Here is a 22,368-nt window from a genome sequence, read left to right on the forward strand (position 1 = left end):
ATAGCTGTTCACACCACCTCAAGCATCACTTAGTAGTGATTACAGAAATGTGCAAGTCCTTCCATTGATTACATGCAGTCTTTTTACAACCACCCTCCACAATGTCCACAGTCTCTGTGCATCAGTGCACGAGGTCTGTCTGGTATTGGTTTAGCTGTGTTTGTGCCTTCATGTTTCCACTTCACAAGCTCATCACCAACAGTAGACTTTTGGGAAGTTTTAGAAGGATTGAAATGTTTCTGATGAACTTACTATTCAGGCGAGACCCAATGACTACTCTGTTTGAAACTACTGACGTCTCCTGACTGACCCATTCTGCTGTTACTGCTTCTCTGCTAATGAATCGATGCTCCCTGTCTCCTTTTATACTGGTAGATATGCATCTCTTGATATCTAGTGGTCAGTTCTGGTTAGTGGTGTCCTGATATTTTTGATCAGATAGTGTATCTCGCTATTATTTATTTGTTGCAGATTATATGCAGACAGTGTTGCATGTAATAATTATTTACTTGAATTTCATGAATAAAGTGAAGGGAAAACAAACAAAAAATGTCAGTGTAACAACACTTTTGTTAAATTATTCCAGATAGTTTCTTAGAGGAGAACAGAAGGTATTCTCTCTCTGCATAAATTAAACTGGTGGTGTAAAATGTAGAGGATTGCTGCAGCTATTGGAGGGCCTTGAAATTCTTAAAACCAATAATTGTTTTCATCATATATAAACACTCTTGTAATTTTGCCTGTTTGTATGAGTAATTGATATACTTGCTTGTTAAGTAAGCCAATTATTGATAGTTAAATATTCATTTGCTTGCTATTCCACAAATCCAAGGGACTCTCCTACTACATTACAAGAGTACTCCAGCTGTTACATAGATTTCCTACAGGGCTATCTGTTTACACAGTCTGTAATAGAACCAGTAGCGTAAATGCTAGAAGTGGCTAAATACGTGTATGCTTGAGGCCACACTTCGGAGCATCTTAATTTTGACATTCGTTCATTCCTGTAGAGCTCATTACATTTGTTTTTTGATGAACATTTCCTGCATGGATTATGAATGTTGCAGGAATGTGTACATTTGTTTGTGTTCATATGGTGTGTAGTTGGTATCTGCTTACTGACTCTTGTCGTTGTTTAAATTTATTTATTGACCCTGAAAAATACTCCTAGCTGTTCACGTGTTTTAAATACTACTTAGTTGAATGCTATCTCCTCCTTGGTTTCAGTGTGTTAGGAAAAAAAGTTATTTGTGGAATTCCAACTTCGTGTTTATTAAAAAAAATGTATTTCAAAATCCTTGACAATTCTTTTTAGGTATCCATGAAGTTAAAAAATACTATGCATGACAAATTGCTGTACTCAATGTTAATATCATTGCAAAGTCGCTCATTTCATGATTGAATAGTTCAGAGTTTTCTCGCAGATAATCATGTAGATAATAAATGATTTTTTAATGGAAGATCTCCATTTTGGAAGTGTGTGGAACAATGTGCTGTGTAAATTTAAATGGTAAATTTTTGTGTGTTTACAGACCGGTTTTGTAGAGACTTTAAAACCGCAATACACGCCAGGTCCAGCAATGATTTCACCTGGGGCAATGAGCTCATCCATTGGAACGGTTGAGGAACGTTTAACAAATTTGCAACAGCAGCAGGAAATTGACAATTTGCAAACAGAAGTACGTGATCTGCAGGAGAAGCTGGAGACTTTGAAACGTAATTACGCTTAATTTATGAGATTAATTCCTTGAACTAATAATTATTGCCTTCATTAATTAATTTGTTTATGTATTGATGCTGCATATTGTTTGTAATTTTCAGTTAAACGTCTGCAAGATGCAGAGAAATTGAAGGAACATGAGAAAGTAAAACTTCAGTTAGAGCAATTACTGGAATTCAAGGCTCGTATCATGGAATCCCAGGCAATGCTGCAGAGGGACTTGCAAAGAGCCAAACAGGAAGCTCGAGAAGCTATTGAGGCCAGAGAAGCTCATGCAGAAGAGATGGCTGATCTTGCTGAAACTGTTGAAATGGCTACTCTCGACAAAGAGATGGCTGAGGAAAAGGTGAGACTTCTTATGATAGTTCATTCAGGAAGAGAAATGAAAATTTGAATCTCATATTTTATGAGAAATAAATTTCAACTATGAGACCTATTAAAGAGAATTCCTGGTTAGTGTTACCTTTAGGATGTGAAATAGTTAGTACTGCAGATACACATACAACATTTAAAGTACATGACACTATCTTAGCTTTCATAACTTCTTGTAACTATTTGCGCATTCTTTGGGGAGGAGAGAGGAATGGGTTGGGAAGGTTAGAAAGAAAGGGTAGGTCATTAAGGTCCCAGAATGAGAAAGATCCACTTGGTGTGTGTGTGTGTGTGTGTGTGTGTGTGTGTGTGTGAGAGAGAGAGAGAGAGAGAGAGAGAGAGAGAGAGAGAGAGAGAGAGAGAAGGGATTCAGAGATAGTACACTGGTAAGCACTGTACCAAGTCAAGTCTAGAGATGGAGACATAGTGAGAAGTAAATGTAGATTTAGAGGAAGGAAAATTATTAGTGTAATTAAGAGGGAAGGGGAAAACAAGTGGGGAAATGGGGAGAGAGGAAAACAAAGATGAAGAAGTGAAAGCAGTAAACAAACAACCTCACCTCCCTGAGGAAGGAACTAATTGTACCGAAAGCTAGGATAGTGCCATGTAGTTTGTTAACAATCTTATATTTTGTTCTGTTAAGAATGCGAGGGTCACAAACATAGGTGTGTTTCATATTCTTCAAGAATATTATTGAAAACAAACTGAGAAACATTGTGCAGATACGAAAATATTATTGAAGTGCTTTAAAATACCTCAAAGGCTTTAAACTAGATGAATTTCATTAAATAGATGTACAATAATCCATTTAACAAAATTATTAACATATCATCGTGTTCAGTTTTCAGCTGGAAGGAAGATTGTCTCTTGAGATATGTGTCAAACAACTGTCAGTATTGAATAACAACAATTAAATGTCCATTTTTGATAAATCAGAATATTTGGCAGGCAGGGTAGAGATATATGCAGTATAAAAACAAATATTTTTTATTTGTGCTGATGGAAATGAGTTTTAGACAAGTTTATTTATTGATTTACTTCATTGTGAAATGTGCTGCAAAGAAAATTAATAAAAAAGAGGATCACTAATATGCTGTAGTTACATTCTTTCATTTTGACAGCATATCTTTTCCCAGTAGTTTTTTCAATCTATTATAAGAAACCAGTGTTGAAAATGTTGTTTTGTTGCTATGATTGGTGCAATTTCATATTTTACTGGTTGTACTTGTAATGTGGGGGTGAGGAGGTAACTGGATGGTGATGGCAGCTGGGGGGAGAAATAAGCTTCCAGGAGATGCTGCTGTATTAATGAATATGCAACATTGGTGATTACATAATTTATCGTTTGCACAAGAAATACAGACTGTTTTGTCTACTTACAGGAAAGGTTCATGTCATGTAATTTTGTTGACAGTGGATTTCATAATTACTGTGCCTTACGAAGGATAAGGTATCTTCTTTCTGCTGCCATAACTTAACACAAAAACAACTCATATTTATAAGAGAAAAACAGATGGGAGGAGTCACTGGTGCCTGTAGCAGTGAGAACATAATTGAAATTGGCATACCAGAACTGTGTTCATTATGTTGACACATGCACACGCACACTGTCTCTTCCTCTTTATTTATTCCTTACTCTTCTCTTTTACCATATCTTCTTCCCCTCCCTCTGTCCATGTCCCCCTTCTCCCTCCCTCTGCATGTGCTGATGTGCTGCCAGGTGCCACCATCTCTCTCTCTCTCTCTCTCTCTCTCTCTCTCTCTCTCTCTCTCTCTCTCTCGCTCTCTCGCTCTCTCGCTCTCTCGCCACCTCCTTCTGCCCCTCTCCCCTTATCCAGCTCTTCCTCACCACCTCTCTCTGTCCATCACCTTCTCTGTTCATCTCAGTCTCCCCACAGCTGTGCCCATCTGCATCTATAACCCTGCAAAACAGATCAATGAAACAGGGCATTGTTGCACCCACAACACACCTGTCATACGGGGCAGCCTGTATTATGGTAGGGGTTTTTCCTGTGTATCTCTGCGCCTTTTAGAATTAGGAGGTTATAAACACCACACCGTGAATACTTGTGAAGTTATGTGTGTAGTTCTTGCTGTTTGTTTGCCATATTTCATTGAAATTGATTCAGGGCTATGGAAAGAGATACTGGACGAACATATAAGGGCCAGTCAGATGAAATCAAGCGAGATGGCAAAAAGTAAGTAAACAGTTTATTATTCCAGATATAATCTACATAATGGTTAATATATATTTTCCCACTGTGAGAAAAGACAGTCAACGCTTTCATGGGAAACTGCTTGCACTTGCATATGGAAACATGATTGTACCTAGGTTTGCATCTCTTTGTGTCCGAATCAAAGTGACAGCAACAAATGTCTTTCTTTCGCACTCCAAAAATAAGATATCTTATGGGGGAGATCAGAACTGTATGGAAAATGTATAAAGGCTTTCCAGTGAAACTTTTCCAGTATAGTCAAAACAACTTTGACAACATGTGGGTGGGCATTATCTTGTAACAGAATGATGCTGTCTATCAATATTCCTGGACGTTTGGACTTGAAGGTCTGCTCCAGTTTTTGTAAAGTGTCCATGTACTGCCGTATATTAACTGAAGCTTGCCATAAAGTCCAAATGCCCTGGAATGTTGGTAGATGACATCATTCTGTTACAGAATAATGCATGCCCACATGTTGCTGAGGTCGTTTTGACTGTGCTGCAGAAATTTCACTGGGAAGCCCTTGCACAACCTTCATATGGTCCCAATCTCTCCCATGCAACCGTATTTTTGGAGCTCTGAAGTAAGACATTCATGGCTGTCAATTTGCTTTGGATGAAGAGATATACAACTGGGTTCAGTGACGGTTCCATAGGCAAATGCAAGCATATTTCCATGGAGGTATTGACCATCTTGTCTCACAGGGAGAGATAAATGTACTAACGGTTACGGCAGTTACTTAAATACATTACATGAACGGATTTGTAATTTACCACCCTTTCTCACGCCAGTTTTGAAGACAGTGTGTTCCATATTGTTTGTGCATAATTTACTTTGTGGAGGTGAGGGAGGAGAATTCTATAAATTTTGAATGCTGTTGCTGCGTAGTCTGTTAATTCAGGATTACAGAAGTATCAGTGTTTAATTAAGTGGTTGTTTTAGTACTCCTAGTACTTAAATGAGCCCTAATTATGTGGTATTTTGTTTTTCATTAGTATGCTTGTTTTGGAAAATGTAAGTTTTCCATTCTGTACCATCTGAGAGAAAACATCAAAGGCTTTTCATGTTTGATACAAGCATTACTTGCTTACAGGCTGAAACTCTACAGTTGGAACTGGAACAGGCAAAAGAAAAGATAGAAGAAATGACACTGGATCTGGAAATCCTAAAGGCTGAGATGTCAGAGAGATCTGGTGGTGAAGAGGGTGGCAAGTCCTCTTATGAAGTGAAACAGCTGGAACAGCAGAATCTGAGGCTTAGGGAAACACTTGTCAGGTGAATATTTCATACAGTAAATTGTGGTAAAGGATAGATACCTACTCACAAACTTCAAGAGGCAAACTTGCTTGGAAACATCTATTTCTTGTTATTGATGCTATAAGTACTTCAGTAGTTCTTGGGTATATATCTCTAGCTGCTCACTGTCACATGGTGCATATGATGACAGGCAGTACAACAAATAGAACTGCTGCTTCATGTTCATTGAAAGTCTGTCAATGATTTTACCTCACCTCTGATGTGAAATCACCCAGTGTTATGGTAGCATCATCGTCCCCTCCTGCAGCTCTAGCCTCAAGAGGCGAAGCCACCACCTACACAACCGGCAGACCGGAAAGAACAGGAGTACTCCCATAAAGACTTCCTATGTTCCAACACCTGAGTCTTCCTCTGCTAACCGAAAAAGGCTCAAAGAAGTCCAACAAAGGCGAACAGTCTTCTCCTTCACCAACTCGAAGATCCTCGTTGACGTTGTCGATGCGTGATACTTTTGCCCAGCTGGTCTGAATGTTGCCAGTGTGCACCACCAACTGTTTTTCTGCATTGGACTCCACAGACAGACATCACAAGAAAGTCGATGCTCCTGTGGATCTCATGGAGCAGGATCCTCCTGCCTCCGTGCCATGTAGCAGCAAGTCTCTGCAGGCTGGCACTCGGTAGTTGCCAGGTGGCACCCCTTCATTTTTTCCTCAGCATGACTTTCCTTCAAGCTGTTGCAGTTTGCCCCTTTCCTCCCTCACCTGACTTTCCTTTGTACCATTTATATCCCTCCGTCATTCGATGTCACCAGGGCAGACTTGCTCCATCTTATTGGGCAGCTACCTCACTCATTTCTGCTGCTTGGTGACTTTAATGCGCACAATCCCCTTTGGGGTTCTGCCAAAACCTGTCAGAGAGATGCCTTCTTGGCTGATCTTCTTAATTGACATAACCTCTTCTGCCCTAACACAGGAGCAGCTACATTCCTTTCAGACTCCTCACACACCTATTCCCGTTTTTACTTATCCTTCTGCACTGCCCAGCTTGCCGATCGTCTTGAGTGGTCTGTTCTTCCTGACACATACTCGAGCGACTATTCCCCATGTGCTGTTCGTTTGCTGCCTCCTACCCCACCTGTGCACCCACCCAAATGGCAGCTTACTAAGGCTTTACTCCTCCCTGCTGACCTTTGACAAACAAGATTTCCCCAGTTGTGATGACCAGGTGGAATATCTTAAAATCATTGTCTTTACCGCTACAGAACGTTCCATTCCTCACACTTCCCCTTGACCGTGCCATGTCCCAGTCCCTTGATGGACTGAGGCATGCCGCGATGCAATTAGTGCGCGGAGATGTGCTCTCTGAACTTTTTACCAGCATCCTACAAGGGCAAACTGCATTCATTATAAACAAATGCATGCACAGTGTCATGGAGTTTGTTGGGATAGCAAAAATGCTAGCTGGATTTCATTCACTAGTTCTTTTAACAGTTCCATCCCTTCCTCTGTCATGTGGGCCAACCTCCAACAGTTCTCTGGGACCAAGATCCCTTTACCAGTTTCCGGTCTAACAGTAGCAGACAACGTCATTGTGGACCCTATTGCTATCTCCAACACCTTGGGCCACCACTTCGTAGAAATTTCGAACTCTTCTCACTATCACCCTGGCTTCCTCCATATGAAACAAGTGGAGGAGGCCCGGGCAATACTCTTCTTCTCTTCTCAGAATGAAGAGTGCTACAACACCGCCTTTACTATGAAGGAGCTAGATTATGCTCTTAGTTCATCTCGATCTTCCGCCCCAGGGCCAGGTGCTGTCCACATTCAGATGTTGCAGCACCTTTCTCTTGCAGGCAAGCACTTTCTGCTTAACATGTACCACCACATATGGGCAGTGGGCACGTTTCCTGGATGCTGGTGTGAAGCCATCGTCATACCAATACCAAAGCCCAGTAAGGATTAACACCTTTCTTCTAGCTACTGCCCGAACTCTCTCACCAGCTGTGTTTGCAAGGTGATGGAACATATGATTCATATCCGTCTGATATGGTGGCTAAAGTCTAACAATTTTCTGACCACTGCACAGTGTGGATTTTGAGCGTGCAGTTGACCGTCTCGTCACTTTGTCCACCCATGTCATGAATGGATTTCTGCAGAAATCCCAGACTGTGGCCATGTTTCTCGATTTGGAGAAGGCCTACTACACCTGCTGGAGAACTGGTATTCTCTGTACACTCTACACATGGGGCTTCCATGGCCGCCTGCCCTGTTTCTTTGAGAGATTTTTAAAAGACAGAGTTTTTAAGATATGTGTGGGTTCTGCCTTGTCTGACACCTTCATCCAGGAAAAAAGTGTGCCTCTGGGTTCCATCCTAAGTGTTGTCCTCTTTATTGCCATTAACCATATAATAGCCTGTCTCCCACTGGGCATGTTCGGCTCCCTTTTTGTTGACGATTTTGCCATCTATTGCAATTCTCCACAGAACTCACTCACTTAATGGTGTCTTCATCAATGTCTCAATTGTCTTTACTCATGGAGTATCGACAATGGCTTTCATTTTTCCACTGACAAAACAGTTTGTATGAATTTGTGGTGGCGCAGTTGGTTTCTCCTACCATCTTTATACATCTTGGGCCTGTTGCTCTTCCGTTCATTGAAACTATGCAATTCCTCGATGTCCTACTTGTGCTCAATGGTACTTCATGGGATGCAGATCGAACCACCCTCTTCTGTTTGTACTAGTCTTGTCTGTTTGGAAGTAGACTATGGGTGCTTTGTTTATGCATCTGCACGTCCATCCCTCTTACACTGTCTCAGTACTACCCACCATCGTGGCATCCGTTTGGCCACTTGTGCCTTTTACACAAGCCTGGTTGAGAGTCTATATGCTGAAGCTGCTGACTATCACTGTCCTACTGCCGTGACTTTCTCCTCAGCAGGTAAGCATGCCACTTGTCTGCCATATGTGGCCACCCATCCTATGCCTCCTTCTTTGATGACTCCTTTAATCACCAGTATGGGGCGCGTCCCTCTTCTCTGTTACCTCCCGGAGTCTGCTTTCGGCACTTGCTCTGCTGGCTTAACTTCATACTACGTGCAGCTTTCCTGGTGGGTGTGAACCCTTCACCACCTTGGCTTCATGCGGCGGCCTGTGTTCACCTTGTCCTTCATTCGCTTCCTAAGTACACTACTCCAGCCTCGCTCTATCACCTTCAGTTTCATGACTTTCGCATGGAACATCACGGTGGTACCTGTGTGTACAGTGATGGCTCTCCGACTGACCGTTGTGTTGGGTGTGCCTTAGTCGTAGACATTGGCATTTTTCGGTATCGACTTCTGGCACACTGCTCAATATTTACAGCACAGCTCTTTGCCCTGTATCAGGACACGGAGTACATCCAGCGACACAGGCTTTTTAGTTGTGTCCTCTGCTCCGACTCTCTCAGTGCCCTTCACTGTCTTTGTGCGCTGTACGCAGCCCATCCCTTAGTGCAATGGATCCAGGAGAACTGTCACTCACTGTTGATGGAGCCACTGTGATGTTTATGTGGGTTCCTGTTTGCATCGGGCTTTCTAGCTGCCATTTGTTCAGTGACGCTCCCCCACCACTTTGTGTACATTGCACCCAAGTTTTAACTGTCCACCATTTCGTAACAGAATGCTTATTTCTTTAACTGTTTACGTTCATGTTTGTGTTTGCCGTCCGAGTTATCGTTTTAGCAAACATCGCATGGGCTGTCAACCATGTTTTATTTTTTTATCTGTCGTAGCAATAAGGCAAAGGCCATTTAATTTTTAGTTCTCTACCTCCTTTTCTCTATGGTGTATTTTATAGCCCTTTCTCCATGTCCCTGTTTTTAGCTGTCTCCTCTTACATCAATTGTCATTGATGTGTAGTCGTTTTTCAACTCCTCTCTGTCTTCGTGTTCTGTAGTTTTGACTTGGGTGCGTATGACTCAGTTGTTTTTGTGCCCTAAAACAAAACAACAATGATTTTAATCCATTTTGGCATTTTTTTATGTTGTAGCAAGCCTAAATGATGGTTCTACGGTTTGAACTTATAGAGGAGGTCAAGAAGCTTCAGCATTTAAATATATTTGATCAGTTTCAGTAAAACACTTTAATAACAAATTCTTACATTCAGAAAACAAGCATGTCCACATGTGAAACTATAATACATAATACAATCTTAGAACACATTCAATGACAAACTGTGCTTTACTTTGGATAATAATACTGCAGTTGTCTGAACTGTTTATAGTTCTTGTACTGGGCAGTTGTTCTAAACAAAAATTTTCTTAGTCCAACATAAGAGTTAAATATCACTTGTTACACTTCCTGACTAATCACACTAGCTCACTGCTGGATCTGAATTATGATGAGGCTGCTATCAGAGTGGTTTAGTGGCACTATGCTCTGATGTAAGTAGACTTCCATGCAACAGCAGTGTACAGAGCTTCTTGAGGACACATCTTCATCATTGTCTTTCATTCATGGCAGTGACTGTCTTTAGCTTGTAATTCTGTCTTGAGGTACCAACTTTACCATGGGACCTCACTCTTTAGACAACATCAGAGACATCTTTTCTTATTGCGAGACAGTGGATTCATGGTGTAATGCAACAGATCCTGTTTAAGTTTACAACTTGAGCCGCTGTGTTTTATCAATAGTGGTCTAAGGTTGTGGGATAACTTACCTTTTACCATAAAGAAACTGACAAAGATATTTTCCTCTGTATTTAGCAACAATAAAATCATCTAAATCTGCTCATGTTCCTCTGTATTTTCTGGAAACAGAGTTTCTTTTTTAAAGTTCAGTTCATTTGAATCTGACTTTCAGATATGATCATTTTTAATTGACATCCTGTTCTTTCCCTTACATCAGTGTTGATGTAAGTGCTATGTATAGTGTCTCCTTTAGTCACACTATTTAATTCTATTTTCTCCTTTTCCATTGGCCTGGGAGGCTTCCCATGCATCAATTCTCTCACTTCATTTTTTGTATGGTTCCCTTTCTGAAGTGATTCAATTATTTCTTAGTAGAAATCATGGACAATTTTAGCCTTTTTTGGTCAGTTATCAATCTTTCAAGCTTACAGGGTAAGGATAATGTGTGTCATCCATGATGTGGCTTTCAGCTAATATATTCAGACAGAGTTATAGTATTGCACTTGTTTACTTAATGCAAGATTACATGTGTGGACTATGTCACAATTTTTTCTCAAAGTGAGATTTAATTATTACATTTATTCTTACATTAAGTTGAAAATTCCATTATTGTCTTTATTCCACATATTGTTTTGTTTTTTTTTAATTGATTCATGCACTTAGTTGTTTCATTCACAGGATGCGTGATCTATCTGCCCATGAAAAACATGAATTTCAAAAGCTGCAGAAAGAATTTGAGCAAAAGAAATCAGAAGTCGCAGAATTAGCTCGTACCAAAGAAAAGTTGAGTTCCAGAATAGAAGAAATGGAAAATCAAGTTGCAGATCTTCAAGAGCAGGTAAACTTACTGTAATTTTAAGTCATCAAGATAGTTATGAAACTGGAATTTCAATTAATATTTCTATGTTTGGGATGATTAAAAACACTGTTATCACTACATATTATTAAGTCCCCCAACATGTTTTTGTGTCTGTGTGTGAAGTATAAAAATTTCAGGAACTACTGTAAGAATTTTGATATGGTTTCACTAATAGATGGACTGATCTGGGAGGAATGTGTGTTTATGTAATTTTATGCAAATTGGCTGGACGATGAAGATGATGATGATGATAATGATAATGATAAGTCATGCCTCCTGAAAACTTCCCTGGCCTGTACCGCTTAAGTCATTTTCTGTATTGCCTTCTGAAGTTAATATTCACCTAAAGCTGGTTTCTGAATTTTAATCCTAACTTTATGCACTGGCCCACAAACATAATTATCACTGTGCCAGTCAAATTGTCCAGCCATAAATACTTGGTGCTACCCATGTGCAGCCAGGGCAGGTCACTAGCCAGTACTGTTTGAAATATAAATCTTCAAATAAAGAGCTTTTCAACCCACACACTTTTATTACATCTGCATCTCTGTTCTGTAAATCACTGAAGTGCATTGGCAGAGGGTATCTCCCATCGTACCAAATTTAAGGCTTTCTTCCTGTTCCATTTGCATATGAAGTGCTCTGTGGACATTGTAATTGGTCTAATGTCTTTGCTGTCCTGTCCCAGAGGGAATGTTGCATATGAGACTGTATTATATTCCTAGATGCCTCCTTTTAATTTTTATTATTGAAATTTTGAAAGTAGATTTTCATGAGTGTTTACTTCTTTCTTCAGCCACTTTTTCATCATTTCCATGATGCTATCCCACGTGTCAGATAAACCTGTGACCATTTTTCCTACCCTTCTTTGTATGCATTTAATATCCCCAATTACTTGTATTTGGTACAGGTACCATTCAGTGGACGAATGCTCCAGGGTGGAAAAAAAAAAAACAGTATAACATTGCTGTGGGCAGAGCTTGTATGTATGCATTTCTACCACAACTTGTTGCCAGTTCAGTGCCACCTGTAGTGTTGACCTGTCTTGTTCTGTTCATCTGCAGTGATTGGTTTTGTTAGTGCTGTTTTATTCTTGTTTCGTTTTTTATGATGGCAAGTTTAAGTAAACAACATGCAGCTGTGAAATTTTCTTTTCTACTTAGTAAAAATTTTGCTGAAACTGTTTTAATGTTGTAAACATCTTACCAAGATGACACTATGGCAGAACTGAAGTGTAAGAGTAGTTTGTTCGATTTAAAAATGGCGACATGTTGATTGACAACAAACCTAGTTTCAGATGTCCATCAAATGCACAAATTGATGGAAATATTGAAAAAAAATGAGAGCTTGTGCTCACAGACTGTTTTAATAAGATTGCACAACAGTGTTCATCAAAAAAGACCCAATTTGTGACAGACAGAAGACTGGTTCTTCCACCATAACAATGCACCTGTACACACAGCCATCTCTGTTAACAGTTTTTGGCTAAAAATGGCATGGTTCCACTGCCCCACGCACCTTACTCGCCTGACCTGGCTCAGGGTGACTTTTTCTTATTTCCATGCATGAAAAAGGGGCATGAAAAGACACAGATTTGACAACATTGAAGAAGTCAAGAAAAAAAACCAGGGAGGAACTGTCAGCCATTTCTAAGGATAACTACAAAAATGTTTCGAACAGTGGAAGCACCAGTGGTACATATGTATTAGTCATAATGGAGAGCTTTTTGAAAGGTATAAGATTGTTCTGTAAACAGTTTGAAAATATATAGCTTTTAAGAAACAATTCAGTTTTTTTTAATACCTGCTCCTAGAGTGAATTTTCCCAGAGACATTACCAACATGAAGTGAAGTGTTTCACCTTTTGTATCTATGACTGAGCCTTTTTGATCTTCCATTGCACATCGCCAGAAATTGTTACAATCAGGTATTTGTACAAGTTGACTGATTCCAGTTATAACTATTTGATACTGTCCAGACTGAACGATGGTTAACACAACGGCTTTCACAGTGTGCGACCAGCTGACGAGACAGGTTGCTATGCTTGCAGTGTGGGTGACAGGTTGTTGCCAGTAAATATAGTACTCTTTGCTGTGTCATTTATTTCTAACATACATAACATAAACACTGAAAAAGAAAATTAAATTACTCACTTATGTTGAGCAAGGAGATGCTGGAATTGCCTCCCAGAGCATTTCTGTCTCCTGCTTTGGAAATTGCTCATTATACTGTGCAGTTCCCTCTGAGAAATGGCAGCGATTTCTTGACAAATGTTAGTGTCAAGTTCATCTAAAGTTTGTGGATTTGATTTTACATTTTCTCTTTTAATACCACCTCAGATATAATCACAGGGGGTTAAATCAGGGGAGCAAAGGAAGCCATATATTGTTAGTGATAACTCTATCTTGAAACATCACGAATTTCCATTAAAGGGAAGTTGGCTGTATGTTCCATCACAGAGTCCTGCTGAAAGGTTATGAAAGCATGTTCTCTTTGTTAATCAGCCAGAAAAAGGCCTCAAAATGTTTTCCACATATTTCTCACTGTTAACTGTTTCCTGGAAACAGAATGGGGCCTCTTAATCTCTCATCGCAAATAGCACATCTTTAAGTGTTACAGGTTGGCTTGGGCTGCATGATGGTTTGTTATACTTAACCACAGGCACCAAACACTCAAATAAGTTTCCACCTGAACACTTCTTTTATATACAATGGATGTTGCTTACTGAATATTTGGCCACTGTTAAGTATTATTAATCAAGGTCCAGCTAGTCTGTGCCCTGTATCCGTGTGCCTTCTTCCTCCAACTTGGCTCAGACTTGGTCTCCTTACGGGCTGCAAACAAAACTGCTGAAAATTAAATTCTCATTCTCATTCACCCCACCACATAAATAAGAAGTGAATTGCAATTCATCCTCTTATATTATCTTCAAAATTACAACTGAATATATGATAAATGAGAATAGCTACCAACTCGTATACTGGCTCTCTGTACTACGTACATAACTGATCTGATATTTAACTTGATAATTAACATTTACAGTAAATTTATTATCTTTGACATTTTGCATTCTTAGATTTTAGGAGCTCTTTCTTCTATATCGCCTGCTCCATGGAACTCTTTGTCTCCGCACCAGCAGATAGGGTCATCTGACTGCTACCCACTTCCATGCAGTCACTGGATCGTTAGCTCAGGTATCAGCACCTACGATTTAAAATACCTTCCAACTGTGGGGTGCTCACCACTTATCGACTACTCTGTCATGAACATCTTTCTTCTGATATACATATTTAAAAACATGATACCTCTCATTCAAGGAATGGGATGTATCACTACAATCTGACTCCTACATTTTGATCAGCCAAGTGTGCCTAATGTAGTATGTTAGGCTTTCCTGAACAGCAGTTATGTTTTTTTGTGAATTAACATGTCCACTTAAGTGGAACCATGATTAATCCGAAAAGAAAGAGGGTCAGTTTTTCTGATATTTACCCTATTCAAAGCCATTCACAAAACTGCAAATATTGTGCAGGGTCACCTGGTTAAAGTTCTTCCACTGCAGTTATTTTATAGGGCCATAACTTCTTTAACTTCATACCCTTTTGAACAGAGCCATAGGAAATTCCCATTTGCCTTGAAAGATGTTGAACTGATTTTCCAGGAGACACTTCGATAGCAAGCCCATTGTTATCCAGAGTTTCTTCTGTGAGTGCTGTATGTGGTTGTCTATATTTCCTGTCAAGAACACTTCCCATTTACCAAAGTATATTTATCAATCTATGAATCATACTCCGATTAGGAATCTGAACATTAGGAAATTCCTCTTTAAATAATCTTCTCACAGTACACACTGATTCTGTAGGCACGTATGAATCATACATGGATACTCTTGTTTTTCACCATTTGACTTGAAACAATTTCATTTAATACACCGTATTGCATCACCTAAGAAACACGTGCTACCTGTGCAAACAAAGACCTCACTGCCAGTGCCACAGCCAGCTGGCTGTAGGGCAGGTAACAAAATCCTTACCAGATGGTTGCATTAAGGAATGGTCACCCTGTATATTACAATTTTACACTTTGTGAAGGACATAATTTTACATCTCTGAACATGTAATACAAATTGGCAGTCATTGCATTTGTGCAACAATTTTGAATTGTACATTGTTATGATTACTGCATCATGTGCAAAAAGTCTGAGGTTACTATTAATATCTGCCAGATTATACACACACACACACACACACACACACACACACACACACACACCATAAACAGCAAGAGTCCTGGCACAATTCCTTGACCCATGCCTGATGAAGTTACTTCTACATCTGTTGATGATCCTGCATCCAAAACAATCCACTGTCCCCCCCTACCAAGAAAATTTTGATATGTCACAAATTTCATTTGATACTCTATATGTTTGTACTGTCATTAATAAGTTTTGGTGTGGTACCAAATCAAATGCTTTTATCAGAATTCAAGAAATACAGCTTTATGTGATTGTCTCCATCCATCACTTCCAGGATTTAATGTGAGAAAAGCACACATTAGGTTTCACATTGAGCTCTATGTATTGTTCTATTTTTAATAGTGTTAATTCAAGCCCCAGTTTATAATCAACAACTCTCCAAATCAACAACTCTCATTGATATACTTATCTTGTATTCACTTTTTATCTGGGTTTGCAGGTCCACAGCTTCACTTATGTGTGAGGTGATCTTTTAACTTCATAAATGACAAACACAAACTTTGAATAATGTTTCTTTATTATTGTTCTATACATAAACAATAATAAGAGAACTGAGGACTGGTATCATGCTTCCTCAGTGTTACTACCTTTACCCTAAGCAAATGCTATGTGGTAAAATCTGCTAAAGTGTGTGTAAAGTCTCTCACCACACCTACTGCCCACACATGTCCCACCCAAAAAGTGCTTTCCCTCAGCTGAGGCTGCTGCTTTCATTTGGGTGGCTAGTGATGACATTCCCATGGTGTCAGGCAGACCTACATCAGAATTATGACATGTATAATGGTTTAAATTGGGTATAATTTAAATTTAACATTATGTTGATGGCTAATTATAAATATAGTTAAGTGCATTCAAATAACATTGGCAAGCCATCCCAAATTACTGGTTCAGTCCCCCATGTGGGTTCTGGGGTTAGAATAGGCCCGCGGTATTCCTGTCTGTTGTGAGCGGTGACTAAAAGGAGTCTCAAACGTTTCAGCCTATATGTGATGGTCCGCTCTCCGGTTTGACCTCCATATTTCTAAATTCTTCCAACGAGCGAGCCAGTTGGGGAAGGGCGCCTTACATGGTGCATTGTGTCCATCGTGCATTAAGACCTTTAGCCAGCTGTCTCATCGTCGCATTGCCATCCCGCTCGTTCTCCATCTCTTGGGTGAGGATACATTCCTGGGTGCGATTTTCACCATGCACTGTGCAATGTTGCTTTTTGTGGAGATGACGACCATGGACTTCCTTGCACATAATATCCAACACTGTTGCCAGTCTTTTGTGGTGGGGCCGCTATGTACCCTGTTGGTTGTAGCCCCCTGACTGCTGATGCCTGTGCTGTTAACTCCTCACATATGCCAAAGAGTAGATGCCTATCTCCCTGGGGCAACGGGACTCCTGGCAATGGCCATCTTGCCAGGTGGCCCTTGCTGAGACTGGGTGGTGCCCGTGGGGAGGGCACTTGGTCGGAGTGGGTGGAATAAAGGCGGATGACCCGCAATGAAGTGTGGTACATCATCTCTTGCTGGTAGCCAGTTGCCAGCAGTCTCTAAGCATTCTCGGGCTCAATTCAACACTCAGAAATACGATCCCAAATTGTTCCCCTCCCTGGCCACACCGTGGGAGGAGCGTAAGGCTCAGGATGGCAGTGACACTTATTCGCCCCAGTTCCTAGTTGATGCAACAGCTGATGGGGAGTCTTTCATGTCAATAAAGCCTCAATTCTTTGTAGAGCGTTTTGGGGACAAGTTTGGAGAGGTGGAGGGCTTGTCCAAAATGTGTGCTGAGTCCGTATTGATAAAAATGGCATCCTCTGCCCAGTCACTAAGGTTACTTGCTTGTGCCAAGTTGGGGGATGTTTCAGTTACCATCACACCCCAAAAGAGTTTAAATATGTTCCAGGGTATTATTTTCCATAGGGACCTTCTTTTGCAGTCTGATGAGGAGCTGCATGCTAATTTAGAGCATCGAGGTGTTCATTTCGTCTGGTGTGTTCATCGGGTTCTGAAGGATAATCAGATTGCTATCTGTGCCTTCATCTTGGCCTTCGAGGGTGATACATTACCGGAGAAGGTCAAGGTGATGGTCTACCTCTGTGATGTCAAGCCCTAAATCCCTCCCCCGATGCGGTGCTTTAAGTTGCAGAAGTTCGGTCATATGTCTTCCCACTGTACTTCCAGCCTCACATGTTGAGATTGCAGACGCCCATCACATCCCAATACTCCATGTGCCCCACCTCCCATCTGTGTCAACTGCGGAGAACATCATTCATCTTGCTCGCCAGATTGCAGGATTTTACAGAAAGAGCAGAAAATCATGGAATGTAAGACACTGGACCGACTGACCTATACTGAGGCTAAGAGGAAACATGAACGACTCCATCCTGTGCGAACGACTTCCTCATATGCCACCGCTATGCCAACCGTGATAGCCCCATCAGTTCAGCGAATTCCAGTCGGCTCACCAAACCGTACGACACCACATCCCCTTGCCCATGGGGGGCACTGCTCACCCTGTTGCTCCTGCACCACCTACCTCGAGAGCAACCCCCACCCACACCCATCGGGGACGTCCGTCCCTGCTTCTAAGCCAGAGAAGCGTCCAACTTCTTCGGCTCCTCTCTCTCGCAAGGACTCCCATGGGTCCCCCCCCTTCCCAGGTTTCCACAAGTGGGAAGGATGACGTCCGGCAGTGGCATAAGTGCCCACAAGCAGCTGGTCGTAGGGCTTCACGATCCTCCTCCGTCCCGGAGACTGAATCAGTGAAGCCCTCCCAGCCAGTGAAACCCAAGGAGCAGTGAGAAAAGTCCAAGAAGAAGGCCTCTAAGGCGAAGGAACTTGAGGTGGCACCCACCCCGCCATAACCTACAAGCTCTCCATCTGAGGGCGAGGTGGACATCCTGGTGTGCGCTGAGGACCTAGATCTCGCTGGACTCTCAGACACAATGGATGTCACTCGCACAGGTACTCAGTCGGCGGCAGCAGATGACTCAGCGGCGTAATCTGCCTCCTCAGTCCATTCATGCCTTTCTCAGCCATGGACAATGTCATCCTCCAGTGGAACTGCAGCTGTTTCTTCCACCATCTTGCCGAGCTTTGACAACTTCTCAGCCTTCACCCTTTCCTCTTTATTGCTCTTCAGGAAACTTGCTTTCTGGCGATGTGAACCCCCCGCCCTCCGTGGCTATTGTGGTTATTATAGGAACCGGGCAGCTTATGAGAGGGTATCTGGTGGCGTCTGCATCTGTGTCCTTCACTCCCTTTACAACGAGTCTGTCCCTCAACAAACACCTTTAGAGGCTGCCGCTGCTAGAGTGTGGACGCCTCAGACTGTTACTGTCTGCAGTCTCTATCTTCCACTGGATGGTGATGTCCCGCAGCATGCCCTAGCTGTGCTGATAGCCCAATTGCCACCACCTTCTCTGTTACTGGGCCACTTCAACACCCATAACCCTCTGTGACATGGATCAGTGGCAACAGGCAGAGGCAGCACCGTTGAGCAAGTCTTGGCACAGCTTGACCTTTCTATTTTAACTAATGGCGCCTTCACACATTTCAGTGTGGCGCATGGCATGTACTCAGCCATCAACCTTTCGATCTGCAGTCTTAGCCTATTACCATCTGTCCAATGGAGTGTGCATGATGACTTGGGTGGTAGTGACCAATTTCCGATCTCTTCTGGGCGCCCCTGCAGATGGGCTGTGAATAAGGCTGACTGGGACTTGTTCACCTCCATTGCCACTATTGAGCCTCTTCCCAATGATGCTGTTGATGCAGTGGTTCACTCGGTCACCACTGGCTTAGTTACTGCTGCAGAATCTGCCATTCCCTGTTCTTCTGGGTCCCCTCGATGGAGGACTGTGCCTTGGCGGTCGTCCGAGATCTCTGAGGCGATTAAAGATCACAGACGGGCACTCGAGCATCACAAGCAGCATCCCTCATTGGAACACCTCATCACCTTTAAACGGCTGTGTGCGGGAGCCCGCTGCCTCATTCACCAATGCAAGCAGGAGTGCTGGGAAAGGTGTTTCTCCACCACTGGCCTCCCTACCTCTCCTTTGCAGGTTTGGGCCAAGATTAGGCGACTCTATGGCTATCAGACCCCCGTCAGCGTATCTGCGCTTTCACTGAATGGAGCAATCTGATACAATTGCAAACCGCTTAGTGGAGCATTTTGCTCAGAGTTCCACTTCTGCGAATTACCCACTGGCCTTCTGCTCCCTGAAAGAGCGGTTGGAATGTCAGAGCCTTTCATGTCACACACGCCACCCTGAATCGTACAATGCTCCGTTCAGTGAGTGGGAATTCCAAAGTGCCCTAGCCACTTGCCCTGATACAGCTCCTGGGCCAGATTGCATCCACTGTCAGATGCTCAAACACCTCTCATTGGACTGCCAGCGACGCCTCCTAGACCTTTTCAACTGTATGTGGGTTGAGGGTGAGTTCCTGCAGGAAAGCGTCCTTATCCCCGTGTTGAAACCTGGAAAGAACCCACTGGAGGTGGACAACTACTGCCCCATTAGCCTCACCAACGTTCTTTGCAAGTTGCTCGAACGCATTGTGAGCCGGAGGTTGAGTTGGCTACTTGAGTCTCGGGGCCTTCTGGCTCCGCCTCAGGGTGGGTTCCGTAAGGGCTGCTGTGCCGCCGATAATCTGGTGTGCCTGGAGTCTGCCATCCGTACGGCCTTTGCCCGCTGTCAGCATCTGATCACCGTCTTTTTTGACATGCGGAAGGCATACGATACGACACGATGACATCACATCCTCTCTATGCTTCATGGTTGGGGTCTTCGGGGCCTGCTCCCGATTTTCATAGAAAATTTTCTGTCGCTTCATTCCTTCCATGTGCAAGTTGCGGCCTCCCATAGTTCCTCCCGAGTTCAGGAGAATGGGGTACCGCAAGGATCTGTCTTAAGTGTCTGCCTCTTTTTGATTGCAATTAATGGGCTCACTGCAGTGATGAGAACGTCTACCTCATCTTCCTTGTATGCTGACGACTTCTGCCTATACTATAGCTCCACTGGCATTGCAGCTGCTGAACGGCAGCTGCAGGGCGCTATCTGAAAGGCGCAGTCTTGGGCTGTAGCGCATGGCTTCCAGTTTTCAGCTGCCAAGACTTGCGTTACGCATTTCTGCCAATGATGCACTGTTCACCCTGAGCCACGGCTTTATCTTGATGGCGAACCTCTTGCTGTGGTGGAGACGCATCAGTTTTTGGAATTGGTTTTCGATACTCGGTTGACTTGGGTGCCTCATATTCAGCAGCTTAAACAAACATGCTGGCAGCATCTTAACGCTCTTCATTGCTTGGGTCACACCAGCTGGGGTGCCAATCGGTCTACCCTTCTATTACTGTACCTAGTGTTAATTCAGTCCCGTCTAGATTATGGGAGCCTGGCTTACAGTTTGGCATCCCCTTCCGCATTGCGGTTGCTGGACCTCATCCTTCACAGTGGGATCCAACTCGCCACTGGAGCTTTCTGGACAAGCCCTGTCAACAGCATACTTGTGGAGGCAGGTGTCCCTCCATTGTGGTTCCGGTGCCAACGATTACTGGCCGCTTATGCTACACACATTTGTAGCTTGCCCGGGCATCCCAATTATCATCTGCTGTTCCCTTAGTCGGTCGTCCATCTTCCGGCACGGCGGCCCTGGTCAGGGTGTACAATCGCAGTTCATGTCGGAGCTCTTCTATCTGGGCTTGAGGTTTTCCCTCTTCCACTTCTTTTCTGGGCCCCTCTGCGTATACCCCCGTGGTGTGTGCAACGCCCATGCCTTCGGCTCAATTTGGCACAGGGCCTGAAGGACTCAGTCCCTCCTGAGGCCCTCCGCCGCCGCTTTCTTTCAATCCTTGCCACATTTCAAGGCTCTGACATTGTCTATACTGGTGGTTTGATGGCTGCTGGCCGTGTCGGTTATGCTCTTACTCTAGGGGATCATTATGAACAACACTCGTTGCCGGCTGGCTGCAGTGTTTTCACTGCCAAGATGGTCGCCATCTCTCGCGCCCTAGAGTATATCCGCTGCTGTTGAGGTGAGTCCTTCGTTATCTGTAGTGACTCCCTGAGCAGGTTACGAGCTATCGACCAGTGTTTCCCTCGCTCTCATCTGGTGATGGCTATCCAGGAGTCCCTCCATACTCTTGCTTGTTGTGGACTCTTGCTTGTTGTGGCCGCTCTGTGGTCTTTGGATCTTACACTGTTGCATAGAGTTCTGTACAATATCATTACCTGGACTAGGTGGAGACTGACTCCTAATCTGTGACATTGTTTTGGATACCTTATTTCAAAGCAAAGATGCTGTTTCTCATATCCTCAATATGTCATGAAGCTGAGAGAAACTTGCATTTTCATCAGACTTTGTCTACGGGTGTTCTAAGAGATTTTGGGATTGCAACCAGATCATGCTGACTTCTTGCCACAATATTTGAGCTAGCAACCACCCAGCATTCCTCAGGTGAGTGTCCACCCCTGGAGACTGCTGGTTCATGGTGTTGGCTGTACAGCAAAAATTGGCGAAGAAACGCATGCACATTGGCAGCCGTCACAGGAGCGTCCTCTATCAAAGTCCACACCCTCTGCAAATACCGTTCCATGTGTGATGCGCAGGCATGTGTGTGAAGGTGAAACTACGTGAACTACATGCGTGCCCTCTGTCAGAATGCACGCTCGCATCACTAAAAGGAAACATCAGGTGTTGCCAGATGTGTCATTATGAATCAAGTGTTTTCTCTCAGAAGAAATTAGAGAGATCACCGAGTCCCAAGCCTTGTCCAGTTCAAAGCCATAGTCATGATTTATAAGATTTTGTGCTAGTCATACTTCTACCGATTCTTTAATTACGGAATCCCAAAAAGACCTCTCTGGGGCCAAGTTTTTGTGGCAGCATAATCCCTGGAGTGTCCTGTGATAGTACAATGCTTAGTTACGGCTGACTTCATGGGCTGTGAAAGGCGAGCGAGGCGCTCATATTCAGTGCAAAGCAAAGGCTTGAACTTCACCCCTATGCCGAGAGCCCCACCTCTGACTGATTTTAT

General features: G+C 42.9%; 1 protein-coding gene across 4 annotated transcripts in view; it reads left to right on the forward strand.

Annotated features, from left to right (window-relative positions):
• Positions 1 to 22,368, forward strand: part of LOC126473313 (dynactin subunit 1) — a 158,826-nt gene that overhangs the window by 67,236 nt on the left and 69,222 nt on the right. For all 4 annotated transcript variants that reach the window (XM_050100291.1, XM_050100294.1, XM_050100293.1 and 1 more), the window contains 4 exons: positions 1,533 to 1,716; positions 1,822 to 2,066; positions 5,402 to 5,583; positions 10,911 to 11,070. In XM_050100291.1, coding sequence (XP_049956248.1) covers positions 1,533 to 1,716; positions 1,822 to 2,066; positions 5,402 to 5,583; positions 10,911 to 11,070 — 771 coding nt within the window. The remainder of the gene's footprint in view (positions 1 to 1,532; positions 1,717 to 1,821; positions 2,067 to 5,401; positions 5,584 to 10,910; positions 11,071 to 22,368) is intronic.

The sequence above is a fragment of the Schistocerca serialis genome, chromosome 4, assembly GCF_023864345.2.
Source record: "Schistocerca serialis cubense isolate TAMUIC-IGC-003099 chromosome 4, iqSchSeri2.2, whole genome shotgun sequence".
NCBI lineage: Eukaryota > Metazoa > Arthropoda > Insecta > Orthoptera > Acrididae > Schistocerca > Schistocerca serialis.